This window comes from Scyliorhinus canicula, chromosome 6, assembly GCF_902713615.1.
Source record: "Scyliorhinus canicula chromosome 6, sScyCan1.1, whole genome shotgun sequence".
In the NCBI taxonomy this organism is placed as follows: domain Eukaryota; kingdom Metazoa; phylum Chordata; class Chondrichthyes; order Carcharhiniformes; family Scyliorhinidae; genus Scyliorhinus; species Scyliorhinus canicula.
Genome location: NC_052151.1, coordinates 211,560,646 through 211,582,727, shown reverse-complemented (window position 1 = coordinate 211,582,727; position 22,082 = coordinate 211,560,646). Strand labels below are relative to the sequence as shown.

At 49.0% G+C, this 22,082-nt stretch overlaps 1 protein-coding gene across 1 annotated transcript in view; it reads left to right on the top strand.

The window, feature by feature from the left end:
* LOC119967860 (NACHT, LRR and PYD domains-containing protein 3-like) overlaps positions 1–22,082 on the top strand; it is a 136,572-nt gene that overhangs the window by 90,424 nt on the left and 24,066 nt on the right. Inside the window, exon 10 of the mRNA XM_038800907.1 lies at positions 5,349–5,435. Within this exon, the coding sequence (XP_038656835.1) occupies positions 5,349–5,435 (87 nt within the window). The remainder of the gene's footprint in view (positions 1–5,348; positions 5,436–22,082) is intronic.

The window sequence follows — 22,082 nt, the reverse complement described above, 5'->3', positions numbered from 1 at the left end:
TCGGGTTGTGTGAGGTGCTCACTTAACCACGATTGCCAATTCCCTCTTAGCAATAGCTTTCAGCCGCACTGCCCGAGGCCTCGGCAGTCAGTAGGGGTTATGGGTGGTCAGTGGGGCAGACGGGCAGTGACTGGGGTTGTTCCCAGAATAGGGACGCACAATCCAGGGGTTGGCATGGCGGAGCTGCATGCGGTTCTCCGCCCCCCTGCCGCATAGCGGCTCCCCTCCCACACCCCACTCCTGCGGAGGGTGTCCCCACCCACCGTGGCAAGCCCAGCGCCATCGGACTCTTTGCCCGTGAGCAAACGTGGCTACTCACCTCCTCTGCTCTCCACAGAAGCCTTTACACCAGGTTCACATTTTTCAAAAGGAGTGTTAATCGGCGCCAGCGTGACCACTTGTTGGGGAGGCCAATGAATCACGGGAGGCCATTGGATATGGGGTTGCTGCAGTTAATTGTACGGACATAGGGCAAAGGTGGTGATAATTGGTTTCTTGCCACGCGATAACGAGATCTCAGTTTTGCCTGCAGAAGTGGGCAGGTTGCATCGCAAACTGTTTGGTGCCTAGCGCGGTTCTCATTTTCGGCTTCTCCTGCTATTCACCAGCCTCGTTTCGCTCGAATGAGAGCACAACAATGCCGGAGAATCGTGCTTAACGTTGGCTCTGCCTGATTACCTTGAGCTTCTTAAGGTTCCCTGCTACAACTTCAGTAAAGCCTCTAACATTTGCCCTATGACAGATGTTAAGCTAACTGGCTTGTCGTTTCCCGCTTTCCTCTCCGTCCCTTTTTAGATAATGGAGTGACATTTGCTATCTTCCAATCTAATGGAACCTTCCTCGAATCTGGGGAGTTTGTAAAATTAAAACCAGTGCATCAAAGGTCCCTTTGCTTTTCATTGCTGGATTCTCCAGTCCCCGTTTGCTGGCGGCAGAATTCTCTCTTCCCTTCACGTATAAATGGGATTTCCCATTGAAGCCACCCCAATCCGCCTGGAAACCTGTGGGCAAGGGTGCAGCGCCGGCGGTAACAGAGGGCGCGATTCTCCCAGCACTGCGCCAGGCCGGAGAATCGCCGCGGCACGCCGGCGCGCGAGTCTCCGGGGTGCGGAGAATCGCCGCCATTTGCGCCGGCGCATTTGGCGCAGCGCCGATCACGGACCGCTGTAGGCGGCGGGGCTGCCGATTCTCCGGCCCGGATGGGCCGAGTGGCCACGCGGAAAAAGCAGAGTCCCGCCGGCACCGTTCACCCCTGGTCGCTGCCGGCGGGAACTCTGCCCGAAGGGTCGGGGGCAGTCTGTGGCAGGGAGGGGGGAGGAGGGCTCCATCCCCGGGGGGGCCTCCGATGGGGACTGGTCCGCGATCGGGGCCCACCGATCAGCAGGCCGGCCTCTTCCCCCCCCCCCCTCCCGAGCCTACTTTGTTCTGCGTCCGGCCCCGGAACCCCCGCGCCAGTTGCGTCGGGGCTGGAGCGTTCAGTAAGGCCACCACGCATACACGGGTTGGTGCGTCGCCACAGCGCATGCGCGGGTTGAGCGGCATGAATCGCTCCAGCGTCGTGCTGGCCCCCTATGGGGGGCAGAATCGCTATTGGCCTTGCCCGTTTCGCGCCGTTGTGACACGCGACGGCGTTCACGGCGGCGCGGACACTCTGTCCCGCGATCGGAGAATCGCGCCCCAGAGAATCCCAATGGCCGGAGAATTCAGGCACAATTTTCTCTATGGTCAATGCTCACTCTTTTTAACTCTTTACTTTTTAAAATATTTATAACTATTTATAAAAATTCTGACTGTGTGTTTTCATACTTCTGGCTAGCTGATCGGTTCATCTAATTTTTTCCCTCGTTATTCTTTTTGTCATCCTTTGTTGTTCCTTATATTTTATCTCATCTTCTGACCTGCCACTGATATTTGCACAATTCTATATTTTATCTTTACGTTTGTTCCTGTTACCTTTCTGCTTAACCATGGATGGTGGGTCAGTCCTTGGACGTATTTTACTCGTTGGAATGTATCTGTTCTGTGAATTTTGAAATATCACCTTACAGAATAGCTCACTGCATCCCTATTAACCTACCACTGAAGCTAAATTGCTAATTCTTTTCAGTCAGCTCAGCTTTCAAGCCCTCATAATTGCCCTTACTTAAGGTTACAAACAGTGGGCCGACATTGGGCGGGGGGGGGGGGGGGGGGGGGGGGTGGTCTCACACTCACTTCTCTCTCCCTCAAATTTAATGTGATTGTTGCTGCTACCTGGGGGTGCCTTTACTATGAGATTGTTAATTACTCCAGTCTCATTGCACAAGGCTAGACTATCGCCAGCTGTCAATCACCTGAAATATTCAATTTTCTCCTCATCTAAGCTCCCTTTGCCCATCTGACTTTTCCAGTCTGTATGTAACTAAAAATCTCAGATGGTCATTGCCATGCCTTTCTGACAAGCTCAAATTATTTCTTCCTATCTGCTCCAAATTAAAGTTACTGTTAGCAGGCATGTACACGATCCCACAAATGACTTCTTGCCTTTATCATTTGGCATCTCTACCGAAACCACATCCTGATTGTGGAGATAATCTGTATATACACAAGGGGTGAATGTAAATACACTACAGCTAAGTAACTACTAGAGGGAGCACCAGAGATGTCATGACATGCAGACAGACAGCCAATGGGTTATTACAAGACACAACCAATGGGTAATCAGGACACCCAGAGGTGGCATTACCACAAGGGGACACTTCACAACCCATATAAAAGGACAGGGAACACCTGCTCTCCCTCTTTCCACAGACAGACATATTATTTTTCCCACAATAATATCTTTCTCTTTTGCCTTGTCTCTGTTCTTTGATTGACTGTATCTTCCCAAATTTGATCCCTTGTCCCTACTATTTACTTTAAAACCCTCTCTACATCCCTGGTTATGCAGCTCACAAGAATACTGGTACCTGCACGCTTCTTTTCTAGACTGTCCCAACAGTACAGATCCCAGTGCCCCACAAACAGAATCTGCTTCTTCCACACCAGTTTGAGCGTCGCAGCCATCTCCCTAATTTGATTAGTCCTGTGCAAATTTGCACGTGGATCAGGTAATAATCCAGAGATTATGGCCTTTGAGATTCTGCTCCTTAATTTGGTGCCCATGTCTACATATAGACTGTGTCGAGTTTCCTTCCTTTGACCTGACTATGTCATTAGATGGCGACAACCAGATCTTCCCCCTCTCATTGCAAGTTTGTTTCAAGGCCCAAGTGAATGCCCTGAACCCTGGTACCGGCAGGTAGCACAACCATCTGAACTCATGCTCTTTGCCACAAAGGTCAGTGTCAACCCCCTTGACTATACTATCCGCTACTTCCACTACATTCCTTTTTGCTCCCCCCCCCCCCCCACTTGAATGGGAGAACCATGGGGCCCAGGTCAGTTAGGTTATCCAAACAGCCACCTCCACTCTCATCCCAGCAAGCTGAAAAAAACCTCAAACCTATTGGACAATTGTAAAGACTGAGACTGCTCTGCTACTGCCGTCAGAATTCGTTGACCACCTCATTCACAGTCACACGCACAGACGCAATGGGCCGAAGAGCCTCTTGCTGTGCTGTCAAACTCTATGACTCTCCTGTTCCTGACCAAATAAGGAGACCCTGATCTAAGAAGTGTGACTGCCTCTTGATACAATGAAGCCAGGTAACTTTCCATCTCTCTGACGTGTTGCAGTATCTATAGTTCAGCCTCCATATTGTAAACTCTGGGTCAAAGCTGCTCGAACTTCAAAGACATACTGCAGACTTGTCTGCCCTGGATCAAACCGGCCCTCGAGAGCACCCATATGCTGTAGCTGTGACACATTAGCTGTCCTGCCATCTTCAGTATGTTTGAATTAACTATTTATTTATTTTTTTAATTATATAAGAACATAAGAATTAGGAGCAGGAGTAGGCCACCTGGCCCCTCGAGCCTGCTCCACCATTCAATGAGATCATGGCTGATCTTTTGTGGACTCAGCTTCACTTTCCGCCTGAACACTATAACCCTTAATCCCTTTATTCTTCAAAAAACTATCTATCTTTACCTTAAAAACATTTAATGAAGGAGCCTCTACTGCTTCACTGGGCAAGGAATTCCATAGGTTTACCCTTTGGGTAAAGAAGTTCCTCCTAAACTCAGTCCTAAATCTATTTCCCCTTATTTTGAGGCTATGCCCCCTAGTTCTGCTTTCACCCGCCAGTGGAAACAACCTGCCCGCATCTATCCTATCTATTCCCTTCATCATTTTATATGTTTTGTTTTTACCACCAGTTGCGAAACTATTTTTGCACCTTAGAAACAGAATAAACTTTAGTCACTTACTAAGTACTCACCAAATGACAAGCTTCTCATGTAACAGAGTATGGCCACTTCCTGAAAGGGGAAGTTATTAGCAAGCAGAGGGCAAAACAGCATTGGTTTCCCTTCCTTCCCTTACTCCCTTCATTTATTAGCACACCGCACTTTATTCTAAGTCCCACTTCCTGCAGTTGAGTACGTGAGAAGGTTTCTTTGTGACACCTCACTTCCCTCTGGTGCTGTGGAGACTTTGACACAAACTGCAGATCTCTCCCTCAGGGTAAACTGTGTGGTGATATGCACCAATGTAAATACACAAGGGGTTAATGTAGATGCACTACAACTAAGTAAACACGAGAGGGAGCACCAGAGACGTCATATGCAGACACACAGCTAATGAACACTTAGAATAGGACACGACCAATGGGCAGTCAAGACACCCAGAGGTAACGCTACCACAAGGGGGCATTACACAACCCATATAAAAGGACAGGGCACACATGCTCTGTCTCTTTCTACAGGCGACACTGAGAGATTAGGACAGGGACAGATCAAAAGCATCACACCCACCACGTGGCTTGGAGCAGACTGGTTAGTTAGACTGAGTTACTACAGCAACATTAGCAGGAGAGTCAAACTCGTAGAGAACTATGCTAATGGTTCAATAAATCACATTGAACTTACTTCAAAGTCTGGAGTATCGTTTGGCCAAAGCTGCATCGAGTTGCAGTCTGTGTTATCCCAGAGTACATAACACAACAACCAGCAGCCTCAATGCTGGCTGCCATGTGAGTGTGAATGAGTCCACGCTTCATCTGACCCTCCTCCATTCCCTCCACCCCAACTGGTTGTAAGTGAATAGAAAACTCACCTCCATAACAATTAATGGCGTCCCCGCAGAAAAAACTTCAATCAGTTCCTCACCGGTAGTGAGTTTCTTATCTGAAAATAAACCCAGCTCTGTTCTTCACCTCCTGAGGTGAAAATTCAGCCCATTTTAATGTGTTTCTCACTCTCTTTAGGCTGAGTTCCAATAATCTGGAAGATGCAGGAATGAAAGTACTGTCTGCGGCTTTGAAGAAACCAGACTGTAAAATACAGAAACTGGAGTAAGTACCAGACTGTGCGAGATTATGTGGATGTCTGACCTGTAAGTTATCAGTGTCAGCAATAGTGTCATGAATAAACGCTGTACATTATTATTACTGTCAGTATTAATGTTATGAATATAGACCATGGATTCACTCTGATTCCGGTAATGTTTCTCTCTCTGATCTCCAGGCGGATAGTAACAACTGAAACCTTTAAATGATCTGTACTGTCAAGTGACACTTGCTTCACACTTGCAATAACCTGCTCACAGATGCTCAGCTTGAATTCTTCCAGCATTGCCCAGCTTCTGACCTCCGTCCAGCCTTGGGTCAAACATGGGCTGGTATCTCTGGTTCCCCCAGCCGCATGTTTCTTGGCGCATCACCATTCGCTGGGGGGGGGGGGGGGGGGGCTGCATTCTCTACTCATACCGTTTTTCTTTTTTAAAATATTTTAATTCGTTTTTTAACTTTTTATACATAAAACAAAATGCAATCCAAAAAGAATAACAAACGGAATGCCCCCCCCCCCCCACACTCTACCCACCAACATACACATAACTCAAAAAATAACCCCACCCCCCGAATCCCTACCTCCCGAACTCCCTCTCCCCTTAGCAGCTGACAGTAACCAACCATTTAGAGTGAAGAATAAACAGACCCCATCTCTTCTGGAACCACTCAATGGCCCCTCTCAAGGTCAACTTAACCCTCCCAGTGGTCGACGGAACAGCTGGTGGAGTTCCTAAATGGCAAATTCTAGCAGCAAAGGCAGGACTCCCTGGAGGGTTTGACCAATGTGGTGGAGCTGTTTAGGGTGGCGATCGAGTGGGTGTAGCAGTGGCAGGAGGCTCAGGGCCTGGGTTCAAAACATTCAAAGTGCAATAGATCAGTTTTACACAAGATCTAGTGTACTCTCATTTCAAATGTAACACGTCCTTTGAATTCCATCAGTACGTAAGTGCACCAAGGGATTTTAGTTGACACAATTTTCAGACATGTCCTCCTTTGTTCATATGCTAGAAAAACAGACGGCAAATATTCATCCATAAACATCAACCCATTTTGAATGATAAAACCGTCTCTATTAATGTTGTGTTATTAGTCACAATTGCGGGTCCATTCTCATCATTAGAACTAACACACTTCCTTTGGTTCAATCATTTTGCTAAATGTGTGCATCTTATCAAATGTAACTCTCTATCAGTTGCGCCTGACCTCAGCAATGATTCTAAAAGGTAAGAGGAGTAGGTGGTGGAACATGAGGATCGGATGACTTCGCTGGGGGCGGAGATGGGGTTTGTGATGAGCAGCCAGAAAAGGCTGAGAAGTTGGAGGGCCCTGAGAACCGCTCCAGGAGGCAGAATTTGAGGATCGTGGGGATGCCCAAAGGCATTGAAGTTGCAAAGACTGCCAGGTTTGTGGCGAGCATGTTGGAGAAGCTGATGGGGAAAGAGGCCTTTGACCAGTCCCTCGAGGACAATCAGGCATGCAGGGCGCTGAGGAGGAGGCCGCAGGTGGGGGAGCTGCCGAGGATGATGGTGGTGAGGCTGCATCCATTCCTAGATAAGGAGAAGATCTTGAGGTGGGCGAGGCAGACCACGAAGTGCACCTGGGAGGGGGGTGAGCTGCGGATTTCCCAAGACCTGGGTGCGAGCTGGCCATGCGGAGGGCCGGGTATAATCGGATAAAGGCCGCCCTCTACAAGAAGGGGGTGAAGTTCGGGCTGTTATATCCTACTCGCTTGTGGGTGACGCATCAAAAGCAGGAATTTTATTTTGACTCGCCAGAGGAGGCGATGGACTTTATGAGAGACCATGGACTGGGAAGAGTGTGAGGACATTGAACTTTGGAGAGGAGTGCTGTGCAAATTGTGTGGCAGAGTAGGTGGGTAGATTGGGGCAGGTTGCGATGGGGGAGCGGTAATGGTGAATGTGCCTTTTCTTTTTCTTTGTTTGCTGGTGGTTGGGACGGTTGCAGGGGGAGCATTGGATTGTAAGGGGGAGGGGAAGTCAGAGGCCATGGGCAGGGGCCACTATGCTAGCTGGGGGGCAAGTTAATGGGAGTGAAGTGGGGGGGGGGGTTGTCAGGAGGAAGGTGTGAGTGTGTAGGTTGGTTCTCTGTATGGGTATGTGGTAGGCGGAGGGGGGGGAGCGATGCTGACATGGGTGTGGTTGGTGTGGCGCATTTGGTCGGGAGGAATAGCGGCGGATTTGGGGGCAGGTCTGGAGGGGCACCTGACATGGGCTGGGTTCTTAGAAAGGGGTATGACTGATCAGCAGGGGAGGGGTGTGGGGAGCCACCCGACCAGGCTGGTCACTTGGAACGTGCGAGGATTGAATAGGCCGTTGAAGCGGTCTCGTGTTTACGCGCACTTCAGGAGTTTGAAGGTAGACGTTGTGTACTTGCAGGAGAAGCACTTTATATTGGGGAGATTAGACAAGGCTGAAGAAGGGATTGGTGGGGCAGGAATTCCACTCGGGAGTTACATGTGAAGACGAGGGGAGTGGCGGACCATCACCTCCCTCAACCCAATTGGGGCCCCCAGTCCCTCCACCGTCTCCTCCATGACCCTGGGGACCATTGTGGCTGATCTGGAGGGTAGACATGTGATGGTCAGTGGGAAATTGAGGGGATGCCGATAGTCCTGATGAACGTTTATGCCCCGAATTTGGACGACGTGACCGTTGTGAGGCGGGCTTAGGGGAGGGATCCCGGATGTGGACGCACACAGGCTGACCATGGGGGAGATTTCAATCTGGTCCTAGATCTGAGTCATAAGTCGACAAAAGCTGCCGGTGGTGGCTCGGGAGTTGAGGGGGTTCATGGAATGCATGGGTCGGGGTGGGGGCGGGGGGGAAGGGGGTGCGGACTTGTGGACGTTAAGGAGGCCGAAGCAATTCTCTCTTCTCACGTGCACTCCCAGATCGATTTCTTTGTGACGGATAAGGCGCTGCTGACGGGGGTGGCTGACTCGGAGTACTCGGCGATCGTGGTTTCAGACCGCGTGCCGCACTGGGTGGATTTGAGGGTGGTGCAGAGGGAGGCCCCACAGTGGAGGGTAGATGTGCGGCTGTTGGCGGATGAGGGTATGTGTGAGCGGGTGAGGGCGGCCTTCCGGGCTATGTGGAACTGAATGGCACGAGTGAGGTTACGGCCGCCACGCTGTGGACGGCACCTAAAGCAGTAGTTAGGAGTGAATTTATTTTTATCTGGGCGCCTATGGAGAGATGGGTGGGGCAAGAGGTGAGGGAGAGGCTGGTAGATGAGATTCTGAGGGTCGATCGGAGGTACTCGGTGACGCCAGAGGCGAGGTTGTTGAAGGACAGACCGAGGATCCAGGTCAGGTTCGGGTTAGTGTCCACAGGGAAGGCGGTAGGGCAGTTATAGAGGGGCAGTATATGAGTTTGGGGAAAAGGCGAGGAGGATGTTGGCTCACCAGCTGAGGAAACAGGCAGATTGGTGGGATGAGGGATGAGATGGGTAAGGTGGTGTTGGACCTAGAGGGAGTGAATAGGGTATTTGTGTCCTTCTACCCGAGGAGGAGGAGGGGTTGGGGTTCTCCAGGGTGGAGGAGGGGAGGGTCCCAATTGGGTTGAGGGATGTGATGGACGGCATGTGTGCAATGCTGGCGGGGAAGGCCCTGGGGCCTAGCGGGTTCCCAATGGAGTTTTACAAGAGGTTTGGTGCAGAGCTGGAGCCTCTGATATAATGAAGCTTGGGATGGCGGGGAGCTCTCCCCCAGATTGTCGCAGACTTCCGTCTCCCTGATTTTGAAGAAACATAAGGACCCGGAGCAGTGAAGGTCGTGCCACCCAATCACAGCTTAATGTTGATGCGAAGTTGTTGTCAAAGGTGCTGGCATCGCAAATAGAGGGCTGGTGCCAGGGGTGATCGGGGAAGACCAGGTTTTGTGAAGGGAAGCCGTTGTCGGCAAATGTGCGCATGCTGCTTAATGTTATTATGATGCCCTCGATGGGGCAGAGGGTAGAGGTAACAGTGGCAATGAATGCTGAGAAGGCCTTTGATCGGGTGGAGTGGGCGTACTTGTTGCAGGTGTTGGTCGGTTTGGATTGGTCAGGGGTTCGTAGATTGGATTCAGCTGCTGTACAGGGCGCCGATGGCGTGTGTTCAGACTAAAAGGATGAGTTCAGGGTATTTCAGGCTACATCAGCGGATGAGGCAGGCTGCTTTTCGCCTTGGCGTTGGACCATTGGCAATGGTGCTCAGGGCGTCGAGGGGTTGGTAGGAGATAGAGCTGGGGGTTGCTGACCACAGAGTTTCACTGTATGCGGACGCCTCCGGTATGAGCTGTTGTCGGAGGATGATATTGGGGAGGACGTTGGATATATACCGTGAGTTAATGGAGAGGGAGTTCGCTCCGGTGGAGGCGATTAAGCGCAAATGGGAGGAGAAGTTGGGAGATGAAGGACATGGAAAGAGGCCCTGCGGAGGGTAAACGCGTCCTTATCGTGTGCGAGGTTAAACCTCAATCTGTTTAAGGTGTTGCATCGGGCCCACATGACGGTTGCAAGGATAAATTGGTTCTTTGCGGAGGTGGAGGACAGTTGTGGATATTGTGGGGGGGGGGGGGGGGGGGGTGGAGCCCACGAATCACATCCACGTTTTGGGCGTGTCCGAGGTTGAAGGTGTTCTGCCGGGACTCTCGGATGTTATGTCCGAGATTCGGGTTGTGGGGCCCCCCAGTGCGGAGCTGGCGATATTCAGTGTGTCGGAAGATCCAGGAGCCCAGGTGGGGATGTATTGCCCTTTGCCTCCCTGAGAGCCCGGAGACGGATCTTGTTGTGTTGGCCGGATCCGGAGCCGCCAAAGGCGGGGATTTGGGGGAATGACCTGGCAGGATTCCTGTGGTTGGAGAAGGTCAAGTTTCCTTTGCGGGGGGTCAGAAGAGGGATTCATCCAGAGGTGGAAGCCGCTCATTGATTTCCTCAGCGGATTGAGAGGTCAGCAGAGTGTGGGGGGGGGGTCTCGGGGTTGGCGGTGGGGTGTTGGTATCGGGGGAGGTTGGGGGCTTCAGGTTTCAGTTCATGTTGATGGTCTTCTGATATTTTCATGAATATATGTAAAAAGCCTCAAGTGAAAACACAAATTGACCAAGTATGTCCTGTACTCACAAAGCAGGACAAATTCAATCTGGAAATTTACCATCGCATCAGTCTCCTCTCAATCATCATCAACCTGAGAGGGGGCCTCATTCTCCATCTTTGATTTGATTTGATTTATTATTGCCACATGTATTAGTATACAGTGAAAAGTATTGTTTCTTGCATGCTGTACAAACAATGCATACCGTACATAGGGAAGGAAGGAGAGACTGCTGAATATAATGTTACAGTTACAGCAAAGTGCAGAGGAAAGATCAACTTAACATGAGGTAGGTCTGTTCAAAAGTCTGATGGCAGCAGGGAAGAAGCTGTTCTTGAGTCGGTTGGTATGTGACCTCAAACTTTGGTATCTTTTTCCTGACGGAAGGAGGTGGAAGAGAGTATGTCCGGGGTGCGTGGAGTCCTTAATTATGCTGGCTGCCTTTCTGAGGCAGCGGGAATTATAGATAGAGTCAATGGATGGGAGGCTGGTTTGCGTGATGGACTGGGCTACATCCACAACCTTTTGTAGTTTCCTGCGGTCTTGGGCAGAGCAGGATCCATACCAAGCTGTGATACAACCAGAAAGAATGCTTTCTATGGTGCATCTGTAGAAGTTGTTGAAAGTCGTATGTGACATGCCAAATTTTCTTAGCCTTCTGAGAAAGTCGAGTCGTTGGTGGGCTTTCTTAACTATAGTGTCGGCATAGGGAGACCAGGACAGGCTGTTGGTGGTCTGTACCCCTAAAAACTTGAAGCTCTCGACCCTTTCTACTTTGTTCCCATTGATGTAGGCAGGGGCATGTTCTCCACTGCGCTTCCTGAAGTCGATGACAATCTCCTTCAGTTTGTTGACATTGAGAGAGAGATTATTGTCGTCGCACCAGTTCACCAGATTCTCTATCTCATTCCTATACTCTGTCTCGTCATTGTTTGAAATCCAACCCACTACGGTGGTGTCATCAGCAAATTTGAAAATTGAGTTGGAGGGGAATTTGGACACACGGTCATAGGTATATAAGGATTATAGTAGGGGGCTGAGCACACAGCCTTGTGGGGCATCATGGTGCCTCACTGACATTCTGCAGGAGTTCATCAGGGTAATATCCTCAGCCCAACTACCCTGAACATAAGGTCAGAAGTGAGGATGTTTACTGATGATTGTATAATTTTCAACAGTACAATACTGTTCACAATTCCTTCGATCTGAAGCAGTCCATGTACAGCTAGACCTGAACAGCATTCAGGCTTTGCCTGATAAGTGGCAAATAATATTTACACGACACAAGTGGCAGATAATAATCTTCCCAAACAAGAGAATATAACCATTTTCCCTTGCCATTTATTGCTGAAAACACTGCCTGTGATGGAGACAGATGCACTTGGTTTCAAAAGAAAATTGAATAATCAACTGGAGGGGAAACATTTGCAGCAATATGGGAAAAGGCAGGTGGCTGCATCTAGCTAAGTACCTCATAGCTGGCATAGAACACGACGACCAAATGATCTACTTCTGTGCTGAAATTATTCTATTTTATTCTATGAATCCCCCAGCATCAACATTCTGGTGGTTCCGTGTGGGTGGGTGGGTAGGGAGAAGGACTAGTGGAGGGTGATGTGTTATCTGTGTTGGTCTAACATCGACTGCAACTGGATGCAGTAAAACGAGAAACAGGCTTCCGACACAGGAGATGGCCCAACACTGTTTTAGTGCACCTGTTGATTGCTGTACATAAACTGCTGTGGGTTGACACTCTATTAACCTATCTGATAATCTCCTACTGGCTTGACCAGACTAGCTCGCTACCACATGATGTTTATTGGCCTGTGCACTGCGACTATCTCCCTAGACAAGTCCTGTGAGAGAGGGAGAGCATTAATGCCCTGTGGGCTTTATAGTGGTGGTGTCCTGTCTGGTGATTGGTTGTTCTGTATCGTGTGTGTTCATTGGTTATCCTGTGTGTCAATCACTGCCTGTCTGCATCTCATGATATACATGAATGGATATTATGACAGAGGGGTCATTGATGCACGGCTGTTGTGGCTCCAGGAGCAGCTGAAAGGCTGGGAATTCTGAAGTGAGTAGCTCATCTCATGTTTCCTTAATACCCTGTCCACCATCTACAAGTAAAGATAGTGATGGAGTACTCTCCACTTGCCTGAATTAGTGCAGCTCCCACAACACTCAAGTTCAGCACTATTCAGGGCAAAATAATCCACTTGGTTGGCACATCCTGCACCAAATTAAGCATTCACTCCATCCAGATATACAGTGGCAGCAGTATGTACCGTGTACAAGCTGGACAGCAGTAACTCCTTCAATAGCATCTTCCAAACACGTGACCTCTACCTCCGAGAAGGACAAAGACAGCAGAAGCATGGGGCACTGCCACCTCAAATTTCCATCAAGGCCACTCACTGTCCTGGTTTGGAACTATATCACCGTTCCTTCTCTGTTGTAGGTCGCTTCCCAATAGCATTGTACCAGATGGATTGTGGCAATTCAAGAAGGCTGCTCACCACTTCTTCAGGCAATTGGGGATAAGCTTCAAATAATAAAAGCAAATTACTGCAGATTGGAGAATCTGAAACCAAAGAGAAAATGCTGGAAGATCTCAGCAGGTCTGGCAGCATCTGTAGGGAGAGAAAAGAGCTAACGTTTCGAGTCCAGGTGACACTTTGTTAAAACTAAAAGGCAGAGGTCTTTATTGGCCTTGCCAGTGACGGCATCATCTCATGAAATAATTTAAAAAGGCAACTGCTGCCCATTAAAAGGATGGATCCTTGTACCTGTGTGAAACACAGGCACGGTTACAGAGGAGAGATACAACAGATGGAACAGGGAAACCTGAGTGACTATTGAGCAGGTCACAAGGTGGCTGAAGATGAAATTCTGCTGCCTTGATAGATCTGATAGAGCTTTTCAATATACCCAGCAAGGTATATGCCTCACAGAATACTGAAGTGCAGAAGAGGCCCTTCAGCCCATCGAGTCTGCACCGACACATGAAAGGCCCTGACCTGCCCACCTAACCCCACTTGCCAGCACTTGCCCATAGCCTTGAATGCTATGGCGTGCCAAGTACACTTCCAGGTACTTTTTAAAGGGTGTGAGGCAACCGCCTCTACCACCCTCCCAAGCAGTGCATTCCAGACCATCCCCGGTTCTCTCTCTCTCTCTCTCTGTCTCTCTCTCTCTCTCTGTCTCTCTCTCTCTGTCTCTCTCTCTCTCTGTCTCTCTCTCTCTGTCTCTCTCTCTGTCTCTCTCTCTCTGTCTCTCTCTCTCTGTCTCTGTCTCTCTCTCTCTGCCTCTGTCTGTCTGCCTCTGTCTGTCTGTGTCTCTCTCCGTCTCTCTCTCTCCGTCTCTCTCTCTCCGTCTCTCTCTCTCCGTCTCTCTCTCTCCGTCTCTCTCTCTCCGTCTCTCTCTCTCCGTCTCTCTCTCTCCGTCTCTCTCTCTCCGTCTCTCTCTCTCCGTCTCTCTCTCTCTCTGCCTCTGTCCCTCTCTGTCTGTCTCTCTCTCTCTCTCTGCCTCTGTGTCTCTCTCTCACTGTCTCTGCCTCTGATAAATTGGTTCTTTGCGGAGGTAGAGGACAGTTGTGGTTATTGTGGGGGGGGGGGGGGGGGGGGGGGGGTGGAGCCCGCGAATCACGTTCATGTTTTGGGCGTGTCTGAGGTTGAGGGGGTTCTGGCGGGACTCTCGGATGTTATGTCCGAGATTCGGGTTGTGGGGCCCCCCAGTGCGGAGCTGGCGATATTCAGTGTGTCGGAAGATCCAGGAGCCCAGGTGGGGATGTGTTGCCCTTTGCCTCCCTGAGAGCCCAGAGACGGATCTTGTTGTGTTGGCCGGATCTGGAACCGCCAAAGGCAGGGATTTGGTGGAGTGACCTGGCAGGATTCCTGTGGTTGGAGAAGGTCAAGTTTCCTTTGCGAGGGGTCAGAAGAGGATTCATCCAGAGGTGGAAGCCGCTCATTGATTTCCTCAGCGGATTGAGAGCTCCGCACTGGGGGGCCCCACAACCCGAATCTCGGACATAACATCCGAGAGTCCCGCCAGAACCCCCTCAACCTCAGACACGCTCAAAACATGAACGTGATTCGCGGGCTCCATCCCCCAACCCCCCCCCCCCCCCCCCCCCAACCCCCCCCCCCCCCCAACCCCCCCCCCCCACAATAACCACAACTGTCCTCCACCTCCGCAAAGAACCAATTTATCCTTGCAACCGTCATGTGGGCCCGATGCAACACCTTAAACAGGTTGAGCAGAGTGTGGGGGGGGGGGGGGGGTCTCGGGGTTGGCGGTGGGGTGTTGGTATCGGGGGAGGTTGGGGGCTTCAGGTTTCAGTTCATGTTGATGGTCTTCTGATATTTTCATGAATATATGTAAAAAGCCTCAAGTGAAAACACAAATTGACCAAGTATGTCCTGTACTCACAAAGCAGGACAAATTCAATCTGGAAATTTACCATCGCATCAGTCTCCTCTCAATCATCATCAACTGAGAGGGGGCCTCATTCTCCATCTTTGATTTGATTTGATTTATTATTATCACATGTATTAGTATACAGTGAAAAGTATTGTTTCTTGCATGCTGTACAAACAATACATACCGTACATAGGGAAGGAAGGAGAGACTGCTGAATATAATGTTACAGTTACAGCAAAGTGCAGAGGAAAGATCAACTTAACATGAGGTAGGTCTGTTCAAAAGTCTGATGGCAGCAGGGAAGAAGCTGTTCTTGAGTCGGTTGGTACGTGACCTCAAACTTTGGTATCTTTTTCCTGACGGAAGAAGGTGGAAGAGAGTATGTCCGGGGTACGTGGAGTCCTTAATTATGCTGGCTGCCTTTCTGAGGCAGCGGGAATTATAGATAGAGTCAATGGATGGGAGGCTGTTTTGCGTGATGGACTGGGCTACATTTACGACCTTTTGTAGTTTCCTGCGGTCTTGGGCAGAGCAGGATCCATACAAAGCTGTGATACAACCAGAAAGAATGCTTTCTATGGTGCATCTGTAGAAGTTGTTGAAAGTCGTATGTGACATGCCAAATTTTCTTAGTCTTCTGAGAAAGTCGAGTCGTTGGTGGGCTTTCTTAACTATAGTGTCGGCATAGGGAGACCAGGACAGGCTGTTGGTGGTCTGTACCCCTAAAAACCTGAAGCTCTCGACGCTTTCTACTTTGTTCCCATTGATGTAGGCAGGGGCATGTTCTCCACTACGCGTCCTGAAGTCGATGACAATCTCCTTCATTTTGTTGACATTGAGGGAGAGATTATTGTCGTCGCACCAGTTCACCAGATTCTCTATCTCATTCCTGTACTCTGTCTCGTTATTGTTTGAAATCCAACCCACTACGGTGGTGTCATCAGCAAATTTGAAAATCGAGTTGGAGGGGAATTTGACCACACGGTCATAGGTATATAAGGATTATAGTAGGGGGCTGAGGACACAGCCTTGTGGGGCATCATGGTGCCTCACTGACATTCTGCAGGTGTTCATCAGGGTAATATCCTCACCCCAACTACCCTGAACTACTTTGTCGATGACCTTCCCTCCACATAAGGTCAGAAGTGAGGATGTTTACTGATGATTGTATAATTTTCAACAGTACAATACTGTTCACAATTCCTTCGATCTGAAGCAGTCCATGTCCATGTACAGCTAGACCTGAACAGCATTCAGGCTTTGCCTGATAAGTGGCAAATAATATTTACACCACACAAGTGGCAGATAATAATCTTCCCAAACAACAGAGAATATAACCATTTTCCCTTGACATTTATTGCTGAAAACACTGCCTGTGATGGAGACAGATGCACTTGGTTTCAAAAGAAAATTGAATAATCAGCTGGAGGGGAAACATTTGCAGCGATATGGGAAAAGGTAGGTGGCTGCATCTAGCTAAGTACCTGATAGCTGGCATAGAACACGACGGCCAAATGATCTACTTCTGTGCTGAAATTATTCTATTTTATTCTATGAATCCCCCAGCATCAACATTCTAGTGGTTCAGTGTGGGTGGGTGGGTAGGGAGGAGGACTATTGGAGGGTGATGTGTTATCTGTGTTGGTCCAACATCGACTGCAACTGGATGCAGTAAAACGAGAAACAGGCTTCCGACACAGGAGATGGTCCAACACTGTTTTAGTGCACCTGTTGATTGCTGTACATAATCTGCTGTGGGTTGACACTCTATTAACCTATCTGATAATCTCCTACTGGCTTGACCAGACTAGCTCGCTACCACATGATGATGTTCATTGGCCTGTGCACTGCGACTATCTCCCGAGACAAGTCCTGTGAGAGAGGGAGAGCATTAATGCCCTGTGGGCTTTATAGTGGTGGTGTCCTGTCTGGTGATTGGTTGTTCTGTATCGTGTGTGTTCATTGGTTATCCTGTGTGTCAATCACTGCCTGTCTGCATCTCATGATATACATGAATGGATATTATGACAGAGGGGTCATTGATGCACGGTTGTTGTTGACCAGACAATGAAGTGTGAATACTGTGGCTCCAGGACCAGCTGAAAGGCTGGGAATTCTGAAGTGAGTAGCTCATCTCATGTTTCCCAAATACCCTGTCCACAATCTACAAGTAAAGATAGTGATGGAGTACGCTCCACTTGCCTGAATTAGTGCAGCTCCCACAACACTCAAGTTCAGCACTATTCAGGGCAAAATAATCCACTTGGTTGGCACATCCTGCACCAAATTAAGCATTCACTCCATCCAGATATACAGTGGCAGCAGTATGTACCGTGTACAAGCTGGAGAGCAGCAACTCCTTCAATAGCATCTTCCAAACAAGTGACCTCTACCTCCGAGAAGGACAAAGACAGCAGAAGCATGGGGCACTGCCACCTCAAATTTCCATCAAGGCCACTCACTGTCCTGGTTTCGAACTATATCACCGTTCCTTCTCTGTTGTAGATCGCTTCCCAATAGCATTGTACCAGATGGATTGTGGCAATTCAAGAAGGCTGCTCACCACTTCTTCAGGCAATTGGGGATAAGCTTCAAATAATAAAAGCAAATTACTGCAGATTGCAGAATCTGAAACCAAAGAGAAAATGCTGGAAGATCTCAGCAGGTCTGGCAGCATCTGTAGGGAGAGAAAAGAGCTAACGTTTCGAGTCCAGGTGACACTTTGTTAAAGCTAAAAGGTAGAGGTCTTTATTGGCCTTGCCAGTGACGGCATCATCTCATGAAAGAATTTAAAAAGGCAACTGCTGCCCATTAAAAGGATGGATCCTTGTACCTGTGTGAAACACAGGCACGGTTACAGAGGAGAGATACAACAGGTGGAACAGGGAAACCTGAGTGACTATTGAGCAGGTCACAAGGTGGCTGAAGATGAAATTCTGCTGCCTTGATAGATCTGATAGAGCTTTTCAATATACCCAGCAAGATATATGCATCACAGAATACTGAAGTGCAGAAGAGGCCCTTCAGCCCATCGAATCTGCACCGACACATGAAAGGCCCTGACCTGCCCACCTAACCCCACTTGCCAGCACTTGCCCATAGCCTTGAATGCTATGGCGTGCCAAGTACACTTCCAGGTACTTTTTAAAGGGTGTGAGGCAACCCGCCTCTACCACCCTCCCAAGCAGTGCATTCCAGATCGTCACCACTCTCTGGGTAAAATCGTTTTTCTTCAAATCCTCCCACCCCTCACTTTGATCTTGTGTCCCCTCGTAACTGACCCTTCAACTAAGGGGACCAGCTGCTCCCTATCCACCCTGTCCGTGCCCCTCATAATCTTGTACACCTCAATCAGGTCGCCCCCTCAGTCTTCTCTCCTCCAATGAAAACAACCCAAGCCTATCCAACCTATCTTTATAACTTAAATGATCCACCCGGCAACATTGTGGTGAATCTTCTCTGCATGCCCTCCAGTGCCATTACATCTTTCCTGTAATGTGGCAACCAGAATTGCACACAGTGCTCCAGCTGTGGCCTCACCAAAGTTCTATACAACTCCAACATGATCTTCCTGCATTTCCAATCTATGCCCCGATTGAGAAAAGTGAGCGTCCCCCATGACTTTTTCTTCACTCTATTAACCTGTCCTTGCTCCTTCAGAAATCTAAGGACAAACACGCCAAGGTCCCTTTGTTCCGCGGAGCTTCCTAGTGTCAGACCTTTCCTAGTATACTAACCTTGTTAAATTACTCCTTGCAAAGTGTATCACCTATAATTTTTCAGGGTTAAATTCCATCTGCCACTTATCCGCTTATTTGACTAACCTGTCTCAATCTTCCTGTAACCCAAGTCACTCAACTTCACTGTTAGCCACCCGGCCAATCTTTTGGTTATCCACAAACATACTGATCCTACCCCTATTTATATAAACGACAAATAATAGGAGACCCATTACGGATCCCTGTGGTACACACTGGTCACTAGCTTCCAAACACTAAAGCAGCCGTCCATCAACACCCTCTGTCTCCTATCGTCAAGCCAATTATGAATCCACCTTATCAAATACCCTGTATCCCATGTGGATTTGCTTGTTATTAAGTCTCTCATGTGGGACCTTGTTAAAGGCTTTGCTGAAATCCATGTAAACTACATCAACTGCAGCACCCTCATCTATACACTTGGTTATCATAGAATTTACTGTGCAGAAGGAGGCCATTCGGCCCATTGAGTCTGCACTGGCTCTTGGAAAGAGCACCCTACCCAAGGTCAGCACCTCCGCCCTACCCCCATAACCCAGTAACCCCACCCAACACTAGGGGCAATTTATCATGGCCAATCCACCTAACCTGCACATCTTTGGACTGTGGGAGGAAACCGGAGCACCCGGAGGAAACCTACGCACACACTGGGAGGATGTGCAGACTCCGCACAGACAGTGACCCAAGCCAGAATCGAACATGGGACCCTGGAGCTGTGAAGCGTTTGTGCTATCCACAATGCTACCGTGCTGCCCTGACGTGCTCAAAAAATTAAATCACACTTTTTAGGCATGACCTCCCTCTGATAAAGCCATGCTGTCTACTCCTGATCAAACCTTTCCTCTCCAAGTGGGGATTCAGCAGCACAGAGGGCAGCATGGTAGCCTAGGGTTTAGCACAGTTGCTTCACAGCTCCAGGGTCCCAGGTTCAATTCCTGGCCTGGGTCACTGTCTGTGCAGAGTCTGCACATTCTCTCCATGTCTGCGTGGGTTTCCTCCGGGTGCTCCGGTTTCCTCCCACAGTCCAAAGATGTGCAAGATAGGTGGATCGGCCATGCTAAATTGCCCTTGGTGTCCAAAAAGTTTGGGTGGGGTTACGGGGATAGGGTAGAGGTGTAGGTTTAGGTAGGGCGCTCTTTTCGAGGGCTGGTGCAGACTTGATGGGCTGAATGGCCTCCTTCTGCACTATAAATTCAATGATTCAGAATCTTTTCCAGTAGTTTCCCAACCTCTGACGTGAGACTCACTGGTCTGCAGTTTCCTGGCTTGTTTCTCCAACCTCCCTTAAATAGTGGGACCATATTAGCTGTTCTCCAGTCCTCTGCCACCTTACCCATGGCAAGAGAGGAATTTAAAATTTGGGTCAGAGCCCCGGCAATCTCCTCCGTCGCCTTCCACAGCAGCCTGGGACACAATTCATCCGGACCTGGAGATTTGTCCACTTTTAAGCCCGCCAATACCTCCAATACCTTAATCACTCCCTCTGAGAATTTTCTCACGAACTTCACAATCTCTTTCCCCGAGTTCCTTAACTAACTCCTCATTCTCTTGGGTGAAGACAGATGTGAAATATTTGTTCAACACCCTACCAATGTCCTCTGGCTTCACCCACAGATTTCCCACTTGGTCCTTAATGGGCCCTACCCTTTACCTGATTAACGTTTTCCCATTGATATACTTGTAGAATATCTTGGGATTTTTCCATACTTTTACCAGCCAGTTAACTCAAATGTCCCCTTTGCTCTCCTAATTAGAACATAGAACAGTACAGCACAGAACAGGCCCTTCAGCCCTCGATGTTGTGCCGAGCAATGATCACCCTACTTAAACCCACGTAACCTGTATACCCGTAACCCAACAATCCCCCCATTAACCTTACACTACGGGCAATTTAGCATGGCCAATCCACCTAACCCGCACATCTTTGGACTGTGGGAGGAAACCGGAGCACCCGGAGGAAACCCACGCACACACAGGGAGGACGTGCAGACTCCACACAGACAGTGACCCAGCCGGGAATCGAACCTGGGACCCTGGAGCTGTGAAGCATTGATGCTAACCACCATGCTACCGTGAGGCCCCAATTGATTTCTTAAGCTCCATCCTGCACTTTCTGTACTCCACTCATGCCTCTGCAGATTTGCTCCCCTTATTCTTGTTGAAAGCATCTCTTTTCCTCCTTCTTATATCCTGAATGTCTCTCGTCATCCATGGTTCTCGGTGTTTGTTACACCTTCCCATTACCCTCGAGAGAACATATTGGGCCTGTCCCCTCCCCATTTCATCACTGCTCTTCTGTAGGTTTCCCCACAAGTAACTCTTTCCAGTCTACCTTGGCCAGATCCGTCCTCATTTTGTTAAAATCCAGTCTCCCCCAATCCAAAACCTTTGTTTGCAAATTGTCTTTTTCTTTGTCCATATCAAATTTAAACTGAACCATGCTGTGGTCACAATCACTAAAATGCTCCCCCCCCACCAACACATCAACCACCTGTCCAGCTTCATTCGCCAGAATTAGGTCCAGCACTGCACCATCCCTTGATGGATTTTCTGCACATTGAGCTAAAAAGTTCTCCTGTATACATTTTAAGAAATCTACTCCATCTAAGCCCTTAACATGTGTTGGTCGTTCTGGGTGAGTGTGCTTAACACTCAATTTGGCTCTGTTTCTTGTTCTAAGCTCTGGAGTCGCCAGGTGCCGTTAAGACACCGCCACAAGCTTCAAGGTGAAGTTCAAAGCAATAAAACCGTACACCAATTAGTAAGTCCAAACAACTAGAGTTTATTATAATACAATTATAATAACTTCCCATGCACACGCTAAAGGATTAAACTTACTCCTACCGCTAAACAACTAATACTTATCTGGAAGGAACTGCTGGGTCAGGGAACAAGGCCTCTTGCTCTACTCTGGTCTGCTGACTTCAGATTGTTATCAATTGAAAAGGGGGTCAGGAGTGCCTATTTCTTGTAGCGGTCGTCGTTAGGCACTTAGTTGTTGGTGGCTGCTGCTCGATGGCTGGAGTAGGAGACAGGATCCAGGAGACTGAACCATGTGTGGGACCTTTCTTTTATATGTCTCAGGGGGTCCGCGCCCCTTTGGGCGGACTCCCTTACCTGCTTGGAATCGATTCTGCTCTTCCCAATCGATATGTTTGAACCCCCCAATCATAGGGCAGTTCCTCGGTCACTGGGGCGGTTCTTGGGACCTATTGGTTTGGGCATCTCTGGCGCCACGAGGTCTGGCCTTCCATAGAATGTATCGATTTGTGCTTAACTTGTGTCCATTGTATCTGGGACTCGCCCGGTATTGCCTCATTAGTATGTTAACTGGTTTCTTTTCAGTGTTGTCTGGTTTCTGCAACTGTCAAAACTGGTT